This window comes from Pelophylax lessonae (assembly GCF_965119305.1).
Source record: "Pelophylax lessonae genome assembly, chromosome: 8".
Classification (NCBI taxonomy): Eukaryota; Metazoa; Chordata; class Amphibia; order Anura; family Ranidae; genus Pelophylax; species Pelophylax lessonae.
In genome coordinates, this window is record NC_138775.1 from 231,741,033 (window position 1) to 231,767,596 (window position 26,564).

General features: G+C 41.5%; 1 protein-coding gene across 2 annotated transcripts in view; it reads left to right on the forward strand.

Annotated features, from left to right (window-relative positions):
* Positions 1 to 26,564, forward strand: part of ASTN1 (astrotactin 1) — an 808,141-nt gene that overhangs the window by 665,376 nt on the left and 116,201 nt on the right. For both annotated transcript variants that reach the window (XM_082264783.1, XM_082264784.1), the window contains exons 12-13: positions 8,780 to 8,946; positions 17,147 to 17,341. In XM_082264783.1, the coding sequence (XP_082120909.1) occupies positions 8,780 to 8,946; positions 17,147 to 17,341 (362 nt within the window). The remainder of the gene's footprint in view (positions 1 to 8,779; positions 8,947 to 17,146; positions 17,342 to 26,564) is intronic.

Sequence of the window (26,564 nt, forward strand, 5' to 3'; positions counted from 1 at the left end):
GAAGATCTCTGCATTACGCAAGTGTGAGCGCAGTGGTTGATGTAGTGAGGTGGGAAGCAGTTTAAAGGAACACTGATGGGGGGTAATTTCTGCTGTGACCTGTGTACAGTCCCCACCAACCTCAGCTTCTCCTCCCGGTTGGTGGTTGGTAATAATGCAGCTTCACCGCCATCCATGTGAATAAGGTCATGGAGACAGCCAATCACAGATCACCATCAGTCAGACGAGGTCAGCATTTGGGTAGACGGGGACACTGTCCATTATACACAGCCCCCCCATATCACACAATACAGCCCCCCCCCCCATATAATACAGCACACCTCCCATATCACACAATACAGCCTACACAAAACAACCTCCCCATATCATACAATACAGCCCCTCCATATCATACAATACAGCCCCCCCATGATACAATGCAGCCCCTTCAATATGATACAATGCAGCCCCCTCCATATGATATATGGAAGGGGCTGCATTGTATGATATGGAGGGGGCTGCATTGTATGATATGGAGGGGGCTGCATTGTATGATATGGAAGGGGCTGCATTGTATCATATGGAGGGGGCTGTATTGTATGATATGGAAGGGGCTGCATTGTATCATATGGAGGGGGCTGCATTGTATCATGGGGGGGGGCTGTATTGTATGATATAGAGGGGGCTGCTATGATACAATGCAGCCCCCTCCATATGATACAATGCAGCCCCCTCCATATGATACAATGCAGCCCCCTCCATATGATACAATGCAGCCCCCTCCATATGATACAATGCAGCCCCCCCATGATACAATGCAGGCAGCCCCCTCCATATCATACAATACAGCCCCCCCCATGATACAATGCAGGCAGCCCCCTCCATATCATACAATACAGCCCCCCCCCATGACACAATGCAGGCAGCCCCCTCCATATCATACAATACAGCCCCCCCCCCCATGATACAATGCAGGCAGCCCCCTCCATATCATACAATACAGCCCCCCCCCATGATACAATGCAGGCAGCCCCCTCCATATCATACAATACAGCCCCCCCCCCATGATACAATGCAGGCAGCCCCCTCTATATCATACAATACAGCCCCCCCCCCATGATACAATGCAGGCAGCCCCCTCCATATCATACAATACAGCCCCCCCATGATACAATGCAGGCAGCCCCCTCTATATCATACAATACAGCCCCCCCCCCCATGATACAATGCAGGCAGCCCCTCCATATCATACAATACAGCCCCCCCATGATACAATGCAGGCAGCCCCCTCTATATCATACAATACAGCCCCCCCCCCCATGATACAATGCAGGCAGCCCCCTCCATATCATACAATACAGCCCCCCCCCTCCATGATACAATGCAGGCAGCCCCCTTTATATCATACAATACAGCCCCCCCCCATGATACAATGCAGGCAGCCCCCTCCATATCATACAATACAGCCCCCCCCCCCCATGATACAATGCAGGCAGCCCCCTCCATATCATACAATACAGCCCCCCCCTCCATGATACAATGCAGGCAGCCCCCTCTATATCATACAATACAGCCCCCCCCCCCATGATACAATGCAGGCAGCCCCCTCCATATCATACAATACAGCCCCCCCCCTCCATGATACAATGCAGGCAGCCCCCTCTATATCATACAATACAGCCCCCCCCCATGATACAATGCAGGCAGCCCCCTCCATATCATACAATACAGCCCCCCCCCTCCATGATACAATGCAGGCAGCCCCCTCTATATCATACAATACAGCCCCCCCCCATGATACAATGCAGGCAGCCCCCTCCATATCATACAATACAGCCCCCCCCCCTCCATGATACAATGCAGGCAGCCCCCTCCATATCATACAATACAGCCCCCCCCATGATACAATGCAGGCAGCCCCCTCCATATCATACAATACAGCCCCCCCCCTCCATGATACAATGCAGGCAGCCCCCTCTATATCATACAATACAGCCCCCCCCCCCCATGATACAATGCAGGCAGCCCCCTCCATATCATACAATACAGCCCCCCCCCCCAATATCATACAATGCAGCCCCCCATGTATGAAGAGTGAGGCCAGTGTCCGGGTGGGGGAGTGTACTGTGTTGTCTGTGTGAGGGGTGGGAGAGGACGGGACACACATCATCTCACCTTGCATGCTGTCCTCGGCATGTGATGGGGGATGGGAGACTGTCCGGTGTCCAGCAATCTGCTTCTGCCAGAAGTTGAACACGGAGCAGAGGGGGGGGGGCGTCTGGAGAGGCACAAGCCCAGCTCCCTGAGTGTGATTGGAGATCGGCTCCTGATCTTCTTCAAGCAGAAATCAGCTGGAGGGGCGGAGACCGGAGGGCAGTGAGCGCCGAGCTGGATCCCCAGGATTCTATGGAGGGCACTTCTGGCGCCCCGACTATTCTAATGTGCGCTCTAGACAAGTGGTGTGTGCTGCCTGGGGCTCGCTTGCTGTAGCGCTCAGGCGGCACAGCATGAGGAGTGCCACACCGGCCGGTCCACTACTGATTCGGGGTGCAGAATGGCGGCGCCCCCTGTTAAGCTGCGCCCTAGGCAGCTGCCTTAGTCGCCTTACTGGTAGCGCCGGCCCTGGCTGTAATAGGCAATGGTTGACCACATGGCTTCCTGGACTATCTGGGCTACACCTTCCTACATGACTGTATAAGGATTTTTATACATATTTTACAACATGCGTTTGTGAGTATGATGTATGATACTCTTTTATACCCTTTAATAAATGTTTTTATGATATTGCACTAGGTCGTGGGTGCCTCCTTCTTTTGTTTTTGTTGTTTTCTAGTTATATGGATGCCCATGGTCCTGAGAGGGCAGCAAGAACCTAGATGCCACCAACATAGCCTTTCCCTTAAGCACAGCACCTAAGCGCAGGATAATTATTTGTTGCCTATATGTTTACCAGGCAGTCTAATGTCTATTTTTAGTGTAGATTTATTTTTTATATTGGTGATATATTATGGCATAGACTTGTTTGGATGTAAGAACTTTTAAGCAAAATTTACATTTTCACCTTGAAATTTAAAGTTTAGTTAGTGGAGTTTAGAGGTTTTGATAAATAGGATGTAAAGAAGAAATTGTCATTGTGGATTCAAAGGTTTGGTTGATGGTTAGAATTAGAATTTAAGTTGACTATAGATCCTTTGATTTTTTTTTTCTTTTTTGTTCAGCCTGCGACCCCCGCCAGGGCATCGTATTCTGACAGTAGGATCAGAATACACTGATCAGTGGCTGCAATGAAAATGTACTAAGAAGTTGGATTTGACCTATGCTTTACCTGGAAGTTCTCTATCTAATTTACTTTGTGTTCTGTTCCTGCACTTAAAGTGATATTAACGTTTCCTCTTTATTTTTTTTAAATAACAAACATGTCATACTCACCTGCTCTGCAGTGGTGTTGCACAGAGCAGCCCAGATTCTCCTCTTCTTCGCCCCCCCCCCCTGGTGATCCTGGTCCCTCCCTCCTGCTGAGTGCCCCCAGATAAAGCAGCATGAAATGGGGGCACTCAAGCAGGCCCGCTCCAGAGCCACGACTCTGGGTGTCCATTTACATACAGAGCTGCAGCTTGGCCTCGCCCCCTCTCTCTCCTCCTTGGCTCACTGCCTGTGACTGACTCTCATTGCTGTCTCAGCCAATGAGGAGTCCCCTGAGAGTAGAGCACATTGTTGGATCGAGATGGGGTTCAGGTGAGTATTAGGGAGGCTGGAGGGGCTGCTGCACAGAGGAGGTTTTTACCTTCATGCATAAAGGTAAAAAAAACTTGAGCCTTTGGAACCACTTTACATTTTTTTTAGGAAAAACATTTTAATCTGTAATAACTCTGATACATCAATCGCAAGATCATTATGGCTGTTATCTTTGTAATTAGCAAACAGTGTTTGTTAGCCACTGAATGGTGCTAAATGGACATTTACTGCATGGTTTGCTTCTTTCAGCTTTACAGAAGTAACGTATAATGTATTAGTATAATGTATTCAGAAATGTTCTGTGGATAGACCCTTTTATATGTGTGAAAGAAACCTGTGAGTCTAGATAGAGCTATACACTATACAGGATGCTCTGAAAGTTATCACTGTTTCAAATATAGAGAGTTTATAACTCCAGTGGTTTATACAGAGCAGTCAAATAAACTTAACATGTTGTTTTTCAAAAAATCTGTCAAATCCCAAACAGATATGACATTACTGAATACAATTAAAGTTGATAAAAGTGCCATCTGGTTATATTAATGGTTTTGGTAGCTCCTCAAAAAAAAAAAATGGTCTTGCTTCTTGTAGTGAAAATAGGTAACGATAAAACTCTTGCATTAAAAATAATTAAAAACACTAGCAAAGTTGGAGATGTCGTCCACAGTGTCCTATCAGAATTCTTTTTATCATTTTTGCATAAATTGGACGTTGAAACTTGACTGGTTGCTATTGGCAGAAACGTCACTTTTGTGAACATTTTCTTAATTGTACAATTTAGTTACTTGTGATTCTCAGTTTCACTCAGCATGTACAGTATAGATATGAAATTGCTGGAGGGGTGTGACTGCATGCAAAGCATATTTTAAATAATTGCTCACACAAACACACATTTATCTAACACTATCTTGAAATGGAACACCATCTACATTTTTTTTTTTTTTTTATCCTAGGGAAAAGTTATATCCTCCATGGAGTTCTATTGCCATGTGGCCATCCATTGGGAACATTTACTTTTTCGTTCTGTCTTTTGACCACATAGGCAGTGGGAGGATATCTCTTCAAAGCGTAAAAACATGACAGAGGTTCCAATTCTTCTCAAAGCTTTTCAAAGCTAAAAAAAATAAATAAAAAAAAATAAAGGAATGCTACTTTAAAAATCAAGATTCTAAATACACACATTTTACAATTTAACCGCTTGCCGACCGCCGCAAGTACATATACTGCAGCGGTCAGCCCCTCACAGGCAGAGTGACGTATCGGTACGTTACTAGCCTGTGAGGCTCTGGGGAGCGAGCGCGCGCCGCCGCCGGCGCGCTCCCGTTCGGTCACGGACCCCTCCGCACGTGCGACCGGCGGACCCGATGCGATCGTCGGGGGAGAGGGAGAAAGGCAGGCAGGCTGTGTAAACAAGCCGCCTGTCATTCTCCCCTGTGTAGAAACACTGATCATACGGTTCTACTATGTAGGACTGTTGATCAGTGTTCCTACAGCTCAAGCCACAGCCAATCACAGTTAGAATCACGCCCCTAGGTACACACACAGCCCCTCCCTCTCAAATAAAGTTAACCCCTTCACTGCCAGTGTAATTTTACAGTAACAGTGCATATATATAGCACTGATTACTGTAAAAATGTCACTGGTAACCCCAAAAGTGTCAAAAATGTCAGTCAAGGGTCCGATCTGTCCACCCCAATGTCGCAGTACCGCAAAAAAAATCGCAGATCGCCGCCATTACGCGTTAAAAAAAAAACAACAAAAATGACAAAAATCTTTCCCTTTGTTAGTAAACGCGATAACTTTTGCGCAAACCAATCAAAATACGCTTTTTGCGATTTTTTTTACCAAACATATGTAGCATAAAACAAATTGGCTGAAAATGTTAAAAAATTTTGATTTTTACTTTTTTTTTGTGGGAAATTTCATATAAAAAATTTGAAAAATATTGTTATTTTTGCAAAATTGACGCTATTTTTTTGTTTATAGCGCGTGATCAAAAAATCGCACAGGTGATCAAATACCACCAAAAGAAAGCTCTGTTTGTGGGGAAAAAAGGACGTCAAATTCGTTTAGGTACAGCGTCGCACGACCGCGCAATTGTCCGTTAAAGTTACGCAGTGCCGAATCGCAAAATACCCCCTGGTCTTTTAGCAGCCAAATCCTCCGGGGCTTAAGTGGTTAAAAATCAAAAATCAAAGTGACCTCCTCTCTGGTTAGTCTTTATTTTACCAACAACATTCACAATATTAATCTAAATGTAATGCTAAGGGCAGACAAAGCTGTAGAACAGGACTGGTCATTGACCTGACAAGCACAATAGATCGACAAACTAGGGGCAAGCCTTCATATGGCAGGTAAAATTTATTTTGTTAATTTAAAAAAATCCTGAAACTGATACAGTATTTTCATTGCATTGACATATACGATAAAAATATCCTTTTAAAGTAAAATTTCATTATTTCAGTGTATTAATGTAAAAAATGTGATGCTTCCTCTTTGTTCATACGAGTAAGAGCTGTGAAAATGTGTCTTCCACAGGAACCGGTTCTAGATCACACCAAAAAAAAATTGTGAATCTGTTTCCAAATGCACAAAATATATCCGGATATTAATATTTATAGGAAATAGATTGAAAAGATTATTAAACCAGGGAGTGTATGATTGCCATTGGGGATCAGGAACCAATTTTTTCCCTGTCAGAGGAAATGCGATCATGCTTTATAAGGATTTTGCCTTCCTCTGGATCAACCTCGTGTTAATGCCCGGTTACACACGATGAGATTATCAGACAAATGATTTTCCATTTTTTTTTTTTGTATGCTAATCTCATATCGAAAATGAACAGGTTACTAAAATTATGAAAATTCTCGTACAACAGAACAAAAATTCAGAAGTGATGTAATGTATTGTATTTATATCGTATTTTCGGACGAAAACTGTACTAACTAAAAAAAAAACGTATGATCTGGTATCGTACGAGAAAAAAATGTAAGGTTGTCCCATCAGATAATATCAAGTGAACCGTTGTGATTGGCTCTCGAAAGTTGTGTACTAACGATCAGATTATCGATTTGAAGCGGTATTTTTTGTACGATTTCTTTGGTTTAAACTCTATGGACATGTGTCTTTTTTCATTTTGACAATGTAACTATGTACAGTATGCTTAATATTAGAATTATATTTTCTAGTTTTAATCCCTTTTATAGTCATATATCTTTAAACACTTGCCGACCGCCGCAAGTACATATACTGCGGCGGTCAGCCCCCCTGGGCAAAGTGACGTATCGGTACGTCACTCGCCCGCGAGCCAATAGGGGGCGAGTGCGCGCCGCCGGAGGTGCGCTCCCGCCCCCGCTCGTTCACTGCCATCCCCGCGCGAGTGGCCGGTGGCTCCGATGTCCGTCGGTCACTCGCGATCTCCCGCTGTAGAGGGAGAGAGGCAGGCGGCTAATGTAAACAAAGCCACCTGTCATTCTCCCTGGTGTAACTGCAGAGATCATACGATCCTGCTATGTAGGATCGTATGTCTCTTTGGTTACATCAAAAGCCACGCCCCTTGACAGTTAGAAGCATGCCCCTAGGGACACACTTAACCCCTAGATCTCTAATAAAGTTAACCCCTTCCCTGCCAGTGTCATTTTTACAGTAACAGTGCATATGTATAGCACTGATTACTGTAGTAATGTCACTGGTACCCCCAAAAGTGCCAAAAATGTCAGTCAAGGGTCCGATCTGTCCGCCGCAAAGTCGCAGTCCCGCAAAAAAAAAAAATCGCAGATCGCCGCCATTACTAGTAAAAAAAAAAACAATAAAAATGACATAAATCTTTCCCGTAGTTAGTAAACGCAATAACTTTTGCGCAAACCAATCAAAATACGCTTATTGCATTTTTTTTTTCACCAAAAATATGTAGCAGAAAACAAATTGGCCTAAAATTTTTAAAAATTTTGATTTTTACATATTTTTGGGGGGGAATTTCATATAAAAAATTTTGAAAAATATTGTTATTTTTTAAAAATTGTCGCTTTTTTTTTGTTTATAGCGCAAAAACTAAAAATCGCACAGGTGATCCAATACCACCAAAAGAAAGCTCTGTTTGTGGGAAAAAAGGACGTCAATTTCATTTGGGTACAGCGTTGCACTGTTAAAGTCACACATAGCAGAATCGCAAAATAGCAAAATAGGCCCTTTGAGCAGCCAAATCCTCTGGGGCTTAAGTGGTTAATTTTCCCCAACTATGGTGTTATGTAGGTGGGTCTGAACTTACAAATATTGACTTCTCAATTGAGGTTGGTATGAGCTGCAAGTGCACAACTAAGAGCGCCAAACATATTAGGAGCATTTCAATTTTTTTATATGCTAAAGTGCTGTACAATGACAATTACTAAATTTTGAAAAACTTTACAAAATCAGAAAAATAATCCAAAAAAAAAAAAATATACAAAACGGGACTGGGACCAAAATAAAACATAACACATAAAATGAAGAATGCACTGTATAGTAAGTAAAGTAAAATTGTAAACTTGTACACTTTTTTTTAACTGTATGATTGTGTTAGTTCACCCAAAACTAATGTGTTATTTTTACATATTTGGCTTTTTCTTCCTTTTTACGTTGGCACGATTTCAGTGTGATTATTGTAGGCTTTGTCTATTTTTTGAGCATGAAGCCAAACTTGTTCTTGAAGTTTTGCAAAGCAGTTGCTTAGCAACACCATCTTCCTGCGGCAGCGGTGTCACTCCTGCTAAAAAGTGGTTTATATTCCATAAACTAAACTCTCAAGACTGGAAAGAAATGATGTGAACTTCTCCAGCAAGCAGATCAATTGTCAGACACTTGATTAAAATGTTTTATATTTGGTACAGCAACACACAAATAAACGATAAACACTTCAAGTATTTTTTTTTCCTTTTTTATGTTCTCTCTAAATGTAACAGGGAATCAGAGAGAGGCTTTTGAACAAATGATTGTGGGATAGCATATGCAGAATGTAATCAGGGTTGGAGAAGGTAATAAATTGGTGGGTTTTATGATGGAACCATGAAACATCAATCTTTCTCTGCAGTGCCCTCCAGGACTTAGCCCTATGAAGGACCAATCAGGATGCTACAATCGCCAGATGGGGGTTGACTGTTCGGATGGTTTTAATGGAGGCTGTGAACAGCTCTGCCTTCAGAAAGAAGTCCCTTTTCCAGACGATCCAGAAATGTACAATATTCTCATGATTTGCGGGTAAGAGCTATAAACCATGCTAATATTTACCCATGATGATTGCACTGTAGACTATATTAAAGTACAAATGCCATCTTAGCATATTAATCCAACACAACATTACTAAAAGGCAAACATCACTTACTGATAATAGACAAGTACCGTCTGAGCCCACAGCCACCAATCAGATTAGTGCTTGCAGATTCCAACAGCCAAGCAAAGTCTGACTGGCAGCTTTGAGCATCATATTAGTACAAATTGATGATGGTGAGTTTAAGCAGTTTTCTATACATACAATGTGATCAGGTAATTGGTGCTATTAGCATTTAAGGGCAGCTCACCAGACGCTTTGTGGTTTCCGCCTGTGCCTAGTTCAATAATAAAAATGTCAAAAAGTTGCACTAAAATGACATGGATGGCTCATAAATCAAATAATCACATAAATTCATAAATCATATAATCACTAAAAAGCAAGCAGCTAGCACATACATGCAGGATAAGGCATAGAATGACAATAACAGAAAAAAAAGTGCAGCGCTATCAATAAAAAAATAAATAAAAGTCCAAAATTGGATAAGATAAAAACTTCAATCATAGAAGCAAATGCAAGGGTTAATTGGGTAGAGATCCAAAGAGAGCCACCACCAACACTGAACACACTGCCTTTTACCCCAAATAGTGGACCTCCTGTAAGGAAGATCAAATCCTCAGCGATTAAGGACCCAAAACTCCATTCACTCCATAAGGAACCTTCTAAGTTAGCAAAGAAACCTCTTCGTTCTACTCCAGAGGCTCTTGTGGCTCATAAATGCAGAAAGGGAACATTCATGGGGTAGTACATTCAAACAGGTAAAATTTATGATTTAAGATAATCTCATAATACACTCACATTGCAGTGGAGATGAAAGCATGCTTGTTTCCAGGAAACTGATTGTTTCCAACCTAAAAAATGTCCGCTATGTCTGGGTATGCGATGACGTCACAGTCTAACCTCCTTCCTACGCGTTTCATCAGCGATGACATTGCCAAGTGTCCTAGTTCAATAATATCAGTCCAAAAAACAAAAACAGTTTTGTCATCACAAATTCAAAACTGCAAAATATTTTTAGCAAAGTTAAAAGCAAAAGGTTTTTTGGACTGATTATATGGAAGTTTATCATGAAATACTGGGGGTCACATGCCAATTTTCTCTTACCCAAATCAAGAAACCACCAACTTATGGCTATAAAAAGCCAACCCCAACAGATGAGTACCATACTTAAACTTAAACATCAAACTCACTATTGTCACACACCCCTAAAGAAGACAGTAGATACACATGGTGCACTTTATCCCCGACAACCAGGGACACTATGCAACTCCCTTTCAGGCATAGCAGCATAACAGAGAAAGTGCCAGCAGAGTAAGACCAATGGTTCATCAAATCTCTCCCTATTTATATCAAGGATGATAAAATTTACTTGCTGCTGATTAACTCGATAGCCCTGCTGGAAGTCTGTTTCCAGCATCCGTTATTCTTTTGCTAAAATAATACTTTCTGGTGTTAATTTTGAACTTTCCTACTGTTAGTTTGAGGCCATGCCTGTGTTCTTGATCTCAGCTTCATATTGAAAACCTAAACCTTATTGAGTTTCAATTATGTTCTCCCTTTCACTTCTGGCGGTACATATTCCATACAGTTCCTGAAGTCTCCCTTTAGTGAATAACAATCTAAATTTTTTATACCAACAAGGACAGCGGCTCTCAACACTGGGGCTGCTGCAAAAGTACCATTCAAACACATAATTCTAGACTATTAAACAATGAATGCTTTTTATCACCCTTGGTCACAGTTTATAGATCACTTGATATTTAATACAAGCTATATAGTAATACCTCAATGGGGTTGAATTACTAAAACTAAAGCGTGCAAAATCAGCCAATCAGCTTCAGTTTGTTCAATTAATCCTTGACCAAAAAAGTGCAAAGCTGATCAGTTTCTCTGCAGAGCTTCACCAGATTTTGTACTCTCCAGTGTTAGTAAATCAGCTCCAATGTGACATCATTTTATTGAGATATGTAAAATATTTTTGCCTATACATGTTTTAGGATGAACACTTGATGTTTATGATCATGTCTGCATAGATTCCAACTCAAGTAATTGGTTCCCAAGCATATTTGGCAACTTGCTTCAGCATTAAAGGTCTGCCAAGAGCCTAATGGTCCTGGTGTGTGAGTGCGATAGTTAAAAACATATATAATCAAACAGAATGTTTGAGAAGACATTTGATCAAGAACTTTGGAAAGTGACAATGAACAATGTAAAGTGCTCTAAACATTGACAGCACAATTGGTAGTCTGAGACTTTGTGTGAATTGTTGTACCTTAACAACAATACTTATTGTCTGAGGATGTTAATGGTGGACTGATTATGATTTAAGCTTTCCTAGTTTGAATAATGACTATAGCTTCACCTTGGAGGTCTACAAATGAGTAATGGCCCTTAGATTTCTGTAAAAATGGATTGTAATGTCTCTGTGCTACCAATCAAATAATAAAAATAATACTTCACTAGTTTGGAGTGACAAACATACTGTACATATGACAATACATTCAAAATAATACCTTCAATAAAACTGTTGACATTCATTTAAAATAATATACACACAAAAAGCAATAAGTTGAACAAAATATACACTGCCTAATTAACCCATAACTTAACCACAAATACCCACAGCATAATCAGTGTGCAAATGCATGAACCAACTCCAAAAGATCAATATGTGAAATAAGTGTATAACTATATATAATGTGCACACTGCGACTCGTGCCCAATACTATGTATCTCAATGTCCATAGAGCAATAAATGATACTGGTGTCTCACATAGTGAAGTTTGTGCAATACAAATAATCCACGGTGACAAAAACTATCTCCAGAATATGTGAATAATACTTTAAGTATCTCCAAGTTATCAATCCCACAATATTCCACCTGTGTGCCTAAAAGATGAAGGACCTCTAACAACTATCCAGTTAGGCAATACTCCTCCATGTAGCTCCAGCGTCCACCTAAGGTAGTGTGCAAAGCTCAAAATAAAATATAGGACTCTATAGTGCTCACTGCCAATATCTTTCATAAAATTGCAAAGTGGTTACAAAAACATTCACATATTCCAGCTGATGAAATCAGCATCAATACAAGACTGTAGAAGCTGCCTGTCATGGCTTTTCCTTACACTAAGGGCATCAGCATTCAATCATTCAAGGGTGCACAATGATGTCACTGACCATGCCCTCGTCATGTCCTTATTAGACTTCCTCAGAGGTAGTGATCACTGTGTGAGACGCTAGTATCATTTATTGCTCTATAGAATGTAGATGAGATACAAAGTATTGGGCACAAATTACTGTGTGCACATTATACATTATATACAGATATACACTTATTTCACAGATTGATCTTTTGGAGTTGATTTATGCACCTGCACACTGATTACACTGTGTGCATATATGTGGTTTTGGATTGATTAGGTTTCTGTATAATCTGGATATTTCTGGCACTTAGTAAAAATTCTGATATAAGCAGTCCTCACTATCTACATCAAATAATAATAATTATCTACAGTTGTGCTATGTTTTCCATTCAAGCTTTGCAATAGTACCCCTAGACCATCTCACTTATGATTGTTAGTAATCTGGTGAACTGAGAACACCTTTTGCTTACCGGTTTGAAAGAAAATAAAAGTATTTCCAAAGACCCAGATATGAGGCTCCATAATGTCACATACAGAAACACAGATTAAAAAAACTGTCAGGGCTAAATTTAGAGGAATATCTATATCACAGACTCTAGTGAGATTCAAACCTGCCATACAATTTTGAATTTGAGAAGATTTTCGCACCACTTAGATTCAAGGACTAGATCAGTCCTTCTTATACTGTATGTGATGAGCACTCTGGAATATGGTTGTAGTGAATTACAGACAACTCAGATTAGGGTCTATTGAACGTATGTTTTGGCCTGATCACAGCTGCAGTGTTTCATGATGAGCATTAGGAGTTCAATGACTGATTTTACTTGCTTCCTAAAAAAATAGCATGTTAATAAACAATTTTATACACTGAGCAAGCCAAAAAAAATCTTATGAAAGGCTGTAGCCCGAAACATTAACTTTGTGATACATATGTAAGGTGTAATACACAAGAAATAATAAATGGGATTTTTTTAAACTCTTTAAAAATGTTTTTAATTTATAGAAACATCTGCACAGTTGATAGACCCTGAGGTATCCTGCGAGCTTTACCGTCACATTCATTTACTGGTTTGTTTAGTGAAGACTGTGGGGATGATATAATTTGCTGCATGAATTTTGGTATCCCAAAAGTTTAGCAAGTAGATAAAGTGGATGCTTGAGTGAGTTCACACAAGGTCTTTTACAAGCAGAATTGGAATTTGCCTGGTACCTCTATATTGTTACTGAAAGATGTCCCCATCAATGCTTAGGGCACTGAATTTTTAAATTCCCCCTTCCTTTGCCACCAGTGTCGTATTCAGGCACAGCTGAATAATAATGCCCTTTTGTACAAGCTCCACCCCTTGTGTTATGTGAATAGTTTAGAAGAACTTACGGATGGAGCTCACCATAGGAGGCAACAGGCTGTCTGCTTCTAAAGCCGGTTACATACAGGCCAAATGTCAGTAGACATCGGCTGGTTTTAAAAAAAATCAGGCCGACATTCAGTCCGTTCGCTGACTCTTTGAATATTTAAATAAACCACTGGATGCCTCTTCTTGGTTTGGCATTCACACTACTCCCTGTTGTCATATTTTCCCCTGGCTGGTTTATCCATCCTACCATCCTTTGTTTCCCTGGTGGCCACAGGCGACATATATAGTACCTCTCTTCATCAGCACCAGGCCGCATGTGGGGCTGTGGAATTGTTACACCTCCCTGATGTAGGTGGCACACAAAACACATCTTTACTCTCAATAAAGAGGACATAGTGTTTTAGCATTGTGTTTAACATAGTGTTTTAGCACCTGCTTCCTGTTCAATATATGGATATCTTGGGCCCTTCATAATAGTTTTGCAACCTCACATAAAATTGATGGATTTCCACTGGCTGCTCATTGTTGGGTCTATGATAGAAAAGTAAGCTAGAGGTATCTTACTCAATAAAGAATAACAATATAACAAATTACAGATCCAACTCTTTCCAGTCTTTTTTTATTTTTATTTTTTCATACAGGATTTATAGAGCGTCAACAGTTTCCTCAGCACTTTACAACATGAGTACAGACAGTGCAGCTACAATACAATTCAATACAGGAGCAAAGGCCCTGCTCCATAGAGGGCTTACAATCTAAAAAGTCTATCAAAAACTGTCCTGGCTTGAGCTTTTTAGCAGTTAATTTTATTTTCCTTTTCATTATTTCTGTTAACCACCTTAAAGAGGAAGTAAACCCTCCTCTGACACTTTTACCTATAGGTAAGCCTATATTAAGGCTTACCTATAGGTACTGTAAATATCTCCTAAACATGTACCGTTTAGGAGATATTTACCTTACATGCAGTCAGTGACGTCACTGGTGCATGCGCTCTGAAGGAATGGCCACTGGTGCCGTTTCTTCAGAGCCCCGTGCCGTGACCATCAGCTCCCGCGGGAGTGACGTCACCGCGGCTCCGGCCAATCAGATGCCTGGATGCCGCAATCCCGGAAGACGGGCGACTGGACATGTCGCCCGTCATACAGGTGAGCGGGCGGCACGGTGGGGGCTCGTTCTTAGGTAAGTATTTCATAATGAGCTAGTATGCGATGCATACTAGCTCATTATGGGTTTCTCTTTCAGGTTGCAGCAAAAAAAAAAAAAAGTTTCTTGGGTTTACAACCTCTTTAAGACCTTGTTTTAAAAATGTCATTCCTAGAGGACTTTTATAAACGTCCTTGTTTGTAATGTGCACGTGTGCGCTAAGTGTGCTCACAATACCTGGGATTGAATTGTCATTAGACAGTGGAGATTACAGGCAAAATCAAAAGATCCAATCAAAATGGCTCCATGCCTAGTCATTACTGTAAGCCAATCACAGTAATTACAAGTAGGGCTTTTTTTTGTTTCTCAAAAAATAGGTGCAGGAACTCCCCCTTTCCAAGTTTTCTTGTTCCCACCCTTTACCCACCTTCGAGCACCGTCCCTTGGTTCCACCCTCTACCTAGAGAATACTAGGTGCTTGGTATGCTTGGTGCTAAGTAGTTTCTATGGAATTTGCTAATGAACAGCAGTGATATAGGTCCCCTGTGACCAGGAGCATAAGACCTTCCCAGCAACAAAGACCCCCTTGGCAACAATAGATCTCCCCAAGAACAAAATATATCTCCCAAAAATGATAAATTGTCCAGCAACAATAGATCCCCCCACAACAAAATACCCCCCAAACAAATAAATCCAACCCAGCAACAATAGATCTCCAAGTAACCAGCATCAATAGACTCTCCAGCAGTCACCAGCAACAGAGCCCTCCATCAATAGTAGATCTCTCCCATCAATGAGTGACCCACCAGCAACAACAGATCCCCTCAAAAGGAGTAATAGTCCTCCCCAGCAACAATAGATCCTTCAAGTGACAATAGATTCCCCAGCAGCAGCATCACTAGATCCTCCAGGTCTTGACATTATATACATTCAGTACTGGAGGTGCAGGGACTGTGTTACCCCTTGTTACAGCTGAAAAAAGCCCTGATCATATGTAATAAACACTGGCTGCGATTAGCAACCAGCCTTCTTACAATAGATCTGTCTGTGTGAGAATAATATGGATTGCTGCTGATCACTTCTATCTGATACTTATAGATATAGCAGAATACATTTTGGTCTAAACTAATGAAGACAGAAAGTAAGGGAAGTCCTTTTATATATTAAAAATAAAAAAAAATAAAAAAAAACTGTGTTTATTAATTACATGCGGTGCACTGTGATAACTATCTGTTTTTTTTTCCTTTGTTTTGTCTCAGCAAACCTAGAAGCTGAGAGGAATTTTTTAATTGTGTTACAGTCCAAGGGCAAATTTAAATGGCAGCTGAGCTGATGAAGATTTGCCTTTTTGGTCCTTAGCTCACTTAATGTTAAACTCAATTTAATAGGTGTGTAGTCTCAGAGGAAAACACCAGGTCAGGCAAAAATGAACTTAGAGTTAATAAATTCAAACATAATGGATTTTTACAGATTTACTGATTACTACCTCTTAATTAACACTGACAAAACATATATAAAAGAGAAAGATCACCTAAAACAAAAAAAGACATAGGCCAACTGCTGTAGCACAGGTTGCAGGTAATCTACTTTGGACCCTAATGCAAAATATGAACTGGGGTCTGTTGAGACAAGCATTCAGAATCAGAGGGAGCCCTGACTTCATTTAGGGCCACTGGCTTTTGCAAATTATTATTCGCAGAGAACGTTATAGATTCTAAGATTTGAATGGACAATTGTTTCTTTATATAATCCAAAGTACAGAAAGAAATAAGAGGTCCCTATTAAGATTTTGTACCAAGGCACCATAGTCTCTGAACCCTCATGTTTTTTGTAGTTTGCAGAGAATGTCTACTAGAACAGTGACAACCCATATCTAATGCATTCACCTGGGCAGTAAAAATTGGATGATTAAATGAGCAGTAAAAATATCAGCAGGACACAATGTTATGGACATAGTAAATTCTATTTTTTTCCGGAACAGAAGTGCAAGTTTTGAGCAGAACTATACAAACCCCAGGGGTCATGTAATAGTTATTACTAAACCATTTCCGTTGCTGCTTAACCTTTTTAAAATCTTTTTTTTTTTTTTTTTTGTTGAGATTTTTTCTGGCTCTTAGATTGGACAGATCAGCTCCTAAAAAAAAAAGATACATTTGTTGACTCTTGGCCATGAGTACATATTTATTTTAAAGGCATAAGTGGTTTTAAGTGTGGGTGTCAAGACAGCTTTTACTTAATGTATAGATTTTATTTCATCCATGTTCTGTTTTAATTAGCATTAAGGTCAGACTTGTGTTCTTTTGCCTCCTAATGAGCACACTCAGCATTTATGTCTTTGATTTTTTTTTTTTTTGTTTTCTTCTACATGCCTCCGATCATATTAAAACAAAGAGGGCACCTATTTGCTGATGGCAAGAAATAGCTAAGGCTCTGTAGTTTAGGGTATAGAATCAATAATTGATTTGACCTTATGTATGTTTCTCCTGCAGCTGTATTGAAGACTATAAATTGGGTCCTGATGGGCTGTCATGTCACCTGGTCACAGAGCCCTGTCCCGGGGGAGCGCACTGTGGAGAAAGTCCTGAGATGCCGATGAACCAGACCCTCTTTGGAGAGCTCTTCTATGGCTACAATAATAAGACCAAGGACATTTCGCCAGGGCAGCTGCTGAAAGGAACATTTAGGTGAGGAATAATTATATTTATTCTTTTTTTATGAAATACATTTAAAAGTTTGTGAAGGATGAAGCCATATACAACAAATTAAATGGGATCACTCTAGCGTTCTGCTTAAAATAAACTTGTCATGAACTAAGATGTTTTAGCAGCACCTTGTTATGCCTGCAAGTACCCGTGTAAAGCTAGCCATACTGGGCTGCAGCCTCTGTTCTTCTGCCTTTTGTCCTGCCTGATTTCTCAATAAAAGTTTGTCAGGTCAGTTGAAGTCAGCTATAGTCTTTAAATGATTTCCTCTGTATCCGTGGAGCCCTCTGTAATCCCGACCCAACCCATATATCCAGACCAAACCTATACAAAGGACCTCAACCAAGCTGGTATTAAGTTCAAAGCTGGCATTAAACCCAAAACCCATCATCAGCTGTTGGCTGCCAAAGCCTTAGTGTTCAGTAATAGCTCTGTCATTTGACAGTGGAATTGCAGATGATGGGGCTTAGAATCATAAAGAGGAGAGTGTGGTGCCAAAGCTGTGGTCCTGTGCAGAGCTTAGGCCAGGAACCCAAGCGGTTTGTAGACATGCAGGCTGTAGTGCCCCAGGTGACATCAGTTATGACAAAACGCATCGGGCGGAGCCAGCTGTGAAGTTGCCACGTTCTGACCAGAAGTAATCGGGAAGCCATTTCATGTATCTGTTGGATTTAGTTCGAGAAAGCGCTTTCTTGTTCTACAAAATTTGAGTTTAATTATTTTACAATAAAGGCAAGAATTATAAATAGATTACACTTTTGCTTATTCCCAACATATCAATGTGTGGAGCTTCTTAGTGGAGGCAAGTTGCATCTGCTGGGAAACATTTTCCTTGTTTCAAGAGATCTGTCACCATACTACTTTTATGCTGTATTTGCCCTATCTGTAACAGGTGGTCAATTGTTTCTGGTAAGTCTTGCATGCAACCACAGAGTGGTGTTGTGTAACAACACACATAGTTGGGAGTTTACTCTTTCATTTCTGATACACCAAGAGATCACCAGCTGAAGTGGATCGGTTTTGTACTTTATGGGACTTTTTTATGATTTTCTTTGTCTTTTCTTCTTTTAATATACTCTTTTTTTGGATTTTTATTAGAGATCGACAGATTATTGGCAACACCGGTATATATGGGGCCGATATGCATTTTCCCCGATATATCGGAATCAGCCCCTAAGGTTATAGATATTGCTGATATTTAGGGAAAGTGCATGTCCTGGAGTGATGCCTGCAGCTAGAGGCCTCACCCCGGTACCGGTGTCCATAGCCGATGGTCGGCTGACTTGCAATTACAACCAATGCGGCTGAGAAGCTGCTCGGCTGTCATTACAAGGAGCCGGAGGGGACGTTCCCACCCCCCCCCGCCGCCTTCTACAGCTCACCTGGGTCTCCCGACCCAGGAGACCCAGGCATCCTACCTCCACCACCGCCGCCGCCGAAGAGAAGACCCGGTGTAGCATGAAGATGTGTCCCCGTGAAAGCCGGTATCCCTGCCACAAGTGCGCATGCACTGGTCTCCATGAAAAAAAAATGGAAGTGATGTCATGACATCACTTCCGGGTACTCTGCAGCGAATTAAAAAAACTGACAGCATTCAAAATGGCCAAACTTGGCGTTTTGAAAGCTTTTCAGTGCCGAGGAGGGGTTTGGGGTCTTTTAGACCAGTGTTTCTCAACTGCGGTCCTCAAGGCACACTAACAGGCCAGATTTTAAGTATTACCTTCGGGAGATGCAGCCTAGAATACTGCAATCACTGAGCAGCAAATTATTTCACCTGTGATGTATTTCAGTTTTCTTGCAAACCTGGCCTGCTAGTGTGCCCTGAGGACCGGCGTTGAGAAACACTGTTTTAGACCCCCAGATCCCTCCACAAGGAGTACCTTTAGAAAAAAAAATTTTTTCAAAGATATTGGCCAATATCGGCCGATACCGATATCCGATGACCAAACTATCGGTATCGGCATTGCAAAAAACAATATTGATCGATCACTAATTTTTATCTACATTGTGTACTTTAGGTGACACATTTTCATTCACTCAAGATTTGATATTCCAGCGTGGCATAGTTTGTCTATTTGTTGTTTACTGTTTAAAATACCGCATGGTTGCTGCAGCTGGTATATCTTGGACTATCTGTTTCATCTGACCAAAGTATTTATTTGTACAGGCTTGCAGTATTGTTATCTTGCATACTTTTGATGCCATGACAGACAACCAGGCAATGCACATACACTGTATATATGTTTACTGTTTTGCTAATCAATGAATTTGTAATTTTGTTCAGCCTGTCTTGTGCTTTACACACATTCATAGGTAGGCAGGTGACACCACTTTTTTTTATTTCACCTTCCCAGTTTTCTATTTCACCTCTATGCATCCAGGCTTCTCATTGGACAATAAATCAGCAATCCTGTCCATAGAAAAACGAGGTCACCCTGAAAGCAGTGGAGCTGAAGAAGGAAAGGGCAGAGTTGTTTTCTTGGCTATTTAGTGTAGCAGCAGTGTCTAGATCACAAGACTGGCCAGAAAAAAATGACCATTTATTTTTCAGATAAAGAAGTTCACATATATGTAATTCAACAGTGTATTGATGTTTGCCTAGAGTTCATCTTTCTTTTCTATGGGAGAGGTAATGATTGCATGAAGCATCAATCATCATAAGCCAGTTTTGTTGAGAAGTTGTGGTTCTTAAGGGAAAGGCTGTCATTGACACTCATCGAAAATACATATGGCAGTTCTTCCGTTAACAACTAATCAGTGTCAGTCTGGCTAATTTTAGATAAAGGCTCTATCCAGTTCTCAGCTCTGTTATTGAAGTCAATAACCTGAGTGCTGTAAATTACTGAACAACCCTACGATGTCAGTAGGGAAAAAGTTTACCTCTTTCTCTGAAAATCTATTTGGAGGACTGGCCACAAACTACTGAATTTGAATGTATGGCATTCATTTGTTTGGAATATTTGCTACATAGTTTAAATACTGCTGTTCAATAAGTATTAACACAAGATAAAAAAAAAAACAAGAGAAGCATTCATAGATATAGGGAGCTGAAATTCAGTGCAGGAAATCAGGGATTCCATATTTTGCTTGTACATTCCTATGCCATGGCTGATCACTCTTGGTGTACAGGTAAGGGTACAGTTCATATAAGCTATGTTTTTTATGGTAGAAGCAGCAGCGATATGTCGTATGAGACCAACCAGGGGCATCCAACTATAGCTGTAATATTTATCTGTGTGAACTGTAACTCTCTACCTACCCCAGGTTATTGGTGTATTGCCCAGAACTTTTAAAGTGCATGTAAACTCAATAACTAAAATCTCATGGCTAATGGACGCCTAACTCCAGGGCTCCGCAAGAGGCCCAGGGAATATCGGCTCCAAGCAACACAACAAGGCGGATTATACACCCCATAATGGTGCGATCCATCTCCTGTGACAGACGCGCTTGTGGAGCAATCTCGGTTGAAAAAACGAATGGCTTACTTTCTTCAGGCTGGCGGGAGTAGCAGGCAAGATGGCACCGTCTCTCTTACCTCACGATACAGCACAGTTTCCAGCGAAGGCCCACTCCAGTGGCTCTCCCTTTCAAGGGTAACTTCAGTCATCTCTCTCTTCTGCAGCCTCTACTACTCTGAGCAGGAGCCCAGCCAAGTCCAAACCATGACTGGATGACCACATTCCATCACATGGTGAGTTCTCTACTAGCCAAGATTCACTGAACATCACCAGGGAACTCCCAGACTCCATAATCTCTTTCCCAACCAATACCCAACCGATCATGGACTGGACACAAGATATGTTAGTGTCACTACAAAGTTCAATACATGCTGACATAATGCACCTGACTAAACATATCAAGGAGAAAATACATTCCCTTGGGTCTAGAGTAGACCATGTGGAAACTAAAATGGATGAATTTGCACACATAATCAATGATCTCATAGATGCGCATGATGAACAGTCAGATGATCATTTATGAAGCAAAGCTAAATTAGCAGATTTGGAAGACAGATCTAAGTGCAATAATCTGAAAATAAGAGGCCTCCCTGAATCTGTCTAACCATCTGTATTGTGCCAATACGCTCTGGATCTGTTCAAATCTCTGCTAACTGATGTTCCGGACATTTATAGACAGAATTCACTGCATTCATAAACCGCCTTTCATCCCAGAAAATATACCAAGGGATGTGCTTGTGCGTATCCATTTTTTTCGATATGAAAGACCAACTAATGTCCCTCTCCCACAACCAGAATTCTTTTTCCTGCACCATATTGCAACTTGCAATTTTATGCTGACTTCTCCCAGTACACTATGCATCTGTGCAGAAAGCTGACACCACTCTATCACATACAAGTGGGGTAACCCTACAAAGCTGCTGGAATTTAAAGATAGGGAAAATCACATGATCTCTTCAATGGAAGCAGGGCTGCAGCTTCTAAAAACGTGGGGGATTATCCCAGATTATTTGCATGCTAAAAAGACCAATGTGCCTCAAAAACTGTCCACCGAATGGCACCAAGTTCCTGACATCTAACACTTCATAAACGCCTTAAGGATGTTTACCAAGCATATTTTGCCTGGACCACAAGTCAAAAACTAGTGCCCTTAGCCAGTGGACTGTTCTTCCACACCACTGGTGCAGTACCAGATACTTCTGCACTCGGATATTTGATCCACTTTTTAACTGTTAATGTTTTGATCTATTTAATTTTTCCTTTTTTTTTTTTTATGTATTTGATTTTTGAGTTTGAGAACCCATCGCTTGAAGTGCTTTGCCCTCTACCTGCCCATGGCTCCACATCATCATCCTCACCTACCTATGTTCTTCTGACCCCAGCATTCCACAACCATTACTTAATGTGGATTAACATCCTCTCTATCAATGCTAGGGGTCTTAACCATCCTGCCAAACACAGGTCACTCTGGAGAGAAGCCCTACAACACAAGGCCGACATCCTATGTGTCCAGGTGACACACTTTCATAAAGTGTCTCATCACCCCAGCTTTCCTCATGTATTCACTGCTTCTTTCCCCTTAAAAAAAGAGGAGTGATGGTGGAGATCGGAGACACCTAGTATCAGAAATAGCAGAGCCAGGAGGCAAATTCCTTGTGTTATTCTGTGACATAAACTCTACCAGATACACATTGGTAAATCTGTATGCACCAAATCTCCACCAACTCCGATTCCTTCACAAATTAACAAAGAAATTGGAGAAAATCAGACAGGGATCCCTACTCCTTTGTGGAGATTTCAAAATACTTCCGGACCCTCAAATTGGCTCTACCTCCCACCAAAAACAGTCCACAGTGTCCCTTCAGTGCTTCTTGCATTCTCAAGACCTATTTGATGTGTGATGCTGCCTGCATACTACAAAAAGAGACTTTTCCTACTTCTCTGCATCACACAACTCCTACTCAAGGATAGATCTCTTCTTAACTGACAAGTGGCTTCTTCAAGGAACACAGGACGTCTCAATTAAAGACATATCATGGTCAGACCATGCTCCCATACTTCTTACAATTGCTGACTCTCTCGCCCCACAATCCACTTTTCTATGAAGATCTAACCAAGCACTACTTCAATCACTGGATACCAAAGCCGTTCTAGAGAAAAACCTGATGGACTTTTTCCAGACCAACACAGGGTCTCAGACCCATTTTTGCTATGGAATGCACATAAATCTTTTATGAGGGGTATATTCATTAAAATTGGCTCTGGGGTCAAGAGGAGAAGGCAGCAGCAGCAGTTAGACACTCTACTATCTGACATAAGAACAGTGGAGACACAAAACAAAACTAATCCCAACCTTACCCTTAGCTGCAACTTACCTAACCTCAGATCCGACCTCCGCGGTTTGCTATTAGAATTTCACGAGCGCGCCATCAGACGCATAAAAATGTCTCACTATGTTAGTGGGACCAAAGCTGGTAAGCTGCTTGCTGGCAAACTGTGGGGACACAGAAGTAAATCAAAAATAACATAAATCTCTGCTAAAGTTTTAGCATGTTAATGTCCTTATGAAAGTCATTTGTAGTATTTTTAAACCGACACATTTAAAGAGGTGTAAACCTCAAACATAAAAAATGAACAACCAATATCCCTTGATAGTGTGTACTTACCTTAATCCAAAGAACCAAGTGTCCTTTTTCTCTGCTCTCTCTTGATTCTGCTATTTGGACTCCTGCCCCCCTCACCTCCAGTACACAGAAGGTGACTGACAACCTCAGCTGTGTACATTTCTCTATGAGCCATTGTACAGGGGTGTCTCCCTTTGGAACACTCAACTCTAAGATTACACACAGCTCTGTGCTCTAGCTGTGCAGTGCGTGTGATGTCAGATCCTTGCCCCCTGCTCTCTGCTGCTGAGAAAAATATTTTGATCTGTGTACTGATATAGAGGAAAGACGGCTGTAGATAAACATGTACAATTTATGTAGGAGGATTTGTTTCATCTCTGTGTATCACCTGAGGCGAATCACTTCATTGGGTATATATAAGGCTTTTACAACCACTTTAATTAAAATAATCCCTATTGATCCTTTCATAGAAATCCTTGTTGAGTCACTGTTAGGAAATTACAACACACTCTCTCTTTCCTAGTTGTGGTCCTGTGATGTCACTTTGTCCCACACTCTGCCAATAAAGACCAAAGTACAAGCAGTACAGTGTTGACACACATTATGCAGACAGGGTCAGCTGGTGCCCCCATAAGGACACCTGACGTAAGAAAACCATGCAGACATCACTGGAGTGCATGCAGACAGAAAGAGGCTTAAAGAGGTTAAAGCAGATCAGCAGCACTGAGAGGCAAAAAGAATAGAGGGAAGAGTGAAGAAAATATTTTATTAAAGAAACAAACATGGCAATTGGTAATATTGTATAATGCCAAAAATGTTGCGTCACCAAAATATCCAAATTTTCAAAAAAAGTACAAGAGTTTAAAGTGATTTTAAAGCCTTGTTTTTTGGGCTAAAAATAACAAACATGTTATACTTACCTGCTCTGTGTAGGGGTTTTGCACAGAGCCTCAATCCTCCTCTTCTCGGGTCCCTCTTCAGTGCTCCTGGCTCCTCCCTCCTGTCGATTGCCCCCACAGCAAGCAACTTGCTATGGGGGGCACCCGAGCTGAGCCGCCCTGCCCCTTCTCTCTCTTCTAATTGGCTTTCAGAATTTGATTGACAGCAGCAGGATTCACGTTGCCATCTCAGCCAATCAGGAAGGAGAGTCTCGGGCAGCTGAGACACTCCTGCAACATATACTTAGTATTAGTATTAGGAAGGCTGAGGGGGGCTGCTGCACACAGAAGGCTTTTTATCTTAAGGCAGGGGGGTCAAACTCAATTTCATTGTGGGCCGCATCAGCATTATGGCTGCCATCAAAGGGCCAGTTATATCTGTAAGATTAGATGTCCAGAGTACCCCACGCCCCCTTACACCCTTACATGGGAGAAGAGCCCCCTCCCCACCATCAGAAGTCAAAAGTCACCCACCCTTCCTTACATCACAATGCAGCCCCTTACCTTGTGCAGCTGCCATGAAGAAGATGCGGGTGGATCTGGAAAGAAGTGCAGGGTCTGGAGGAAACTCAGAGGAGTCTGCTGAATGCTGAGACCAGGGGAAGCCGAGGTAAGGTGGTGTTGTGGCTGCACAGAGAGGTGCAGAATCCATAGGAGGAGTTCTGCCCTTCTCTCTGCTGCGGACTGCTGAGAAGGGGGGTGGGCAAGACGAGCCTTCCTGCACCTGCACAGAGGAGTGCAGGATCTGGAAAAGGAGTTTGGTCCTCTCTGCTGCCGACTACAGAGACAAGGTGGGGGCAGAAACGGGGGGCATCTTCAGGAGAGGTGCAAGGGCCACATGAAATGGCCTGGGGGGCCACATTCGGCCCGCGGGCCTTGTGTTTGACACCTGTGTCTTAAGGCATAGAATGCATTAAGAATAAAACAAAAAACTTCTGCCTTTACATCCACTTCAGGAAGTACAAAACTGTGATTTATTTCCATAGGTGACACAGACAGACAGAAGAAAGTTCTATTAACTGTATTTTCCATTGTTTATTATGCATTATAAGTAGTGCAATAATAGTTTAATAGCTTCAATAGTTTATTATGTTTCAGTTTAAAGGAACTCTGTTATGATATATGTTAAGCATTGATCATGTTGTCTTTGCTCATGGAACTTGGGATGCCAATTTTAGACAGAGCCAGCCAGCTGCTCTGATTGAACAGTGATACTCTCCATTGGCAGACAGCACCTGATCAAGGCCATGGCACTGGCCATGTGCCCCACTGCCAGAGGTAGAAAATATCTATCGGATTCAAGCTGGAAGATAAGTATCCTAGTTTACATTTTATGCCATAGAAGGCTAGACTCAGGGCTATTTCTCAAAAAATAGGTGCAGGAACTCCCCCCTTCTTAGTCACCCCTTGTCTCAGCCCCCTACCTACCTCAGATCACTGTCCCTTGGTACCATCCCCCTACCCACCTCCCAGTACCACCCCTTTTAGAGAATACAGAACCAAGTACCATGTTGTGGTGCTTAGTATTTTTATGGAATTTATTAATGATATTAGGAAAGGCAGTAATATAGAATTCCTGCTGCTAGCAGTAATAGATCCCCCAGCAACAATAGATCCCCACCAGCAACAATATACCGCCCAACAACAATAGCCCCCCCTTCCACCAAAAGATCCTCATCACAACAATAGACCCCCTGCAACAAACTACCAGCCAAGCAACAAGAGACCCTTATCAGCAACAATAGACCTCTTCCTCAACAGCAGATTCCTCCCAGCAACATACGACCCCCCAGCAACAATAGACCCCAATAAAAAAAATAGACCTGCTTCAATAGATCCTCAAGCACACCCCAGCCCCCCTTGCCATTACATACATTCAGTGCAAGAGGTGCGAGAACTGCATTTCTCCATGTTCCCGATGAAAAAAATCCATGGCTAGAGTTATTAAGAAGATTTTGTGTGGAAGGAGTAGGTTCACTTTAGTTTTCCCTTTGCAAAATGTGCAAAGTTGGGTGTTTATTTGCAAACTGGCTAAATGGAAAAGTTGTCAGTGTGAATATGCAATAGATATACAAGAGGACCTTTCTGGGTAAAGAGCTATAAGGTATGTGATATAAGCTATAGCAACCAGCCAAAGTAAAGCTGTCATTTAAGGCTGGAAATTCAAATAATACTGAAGTGGTTA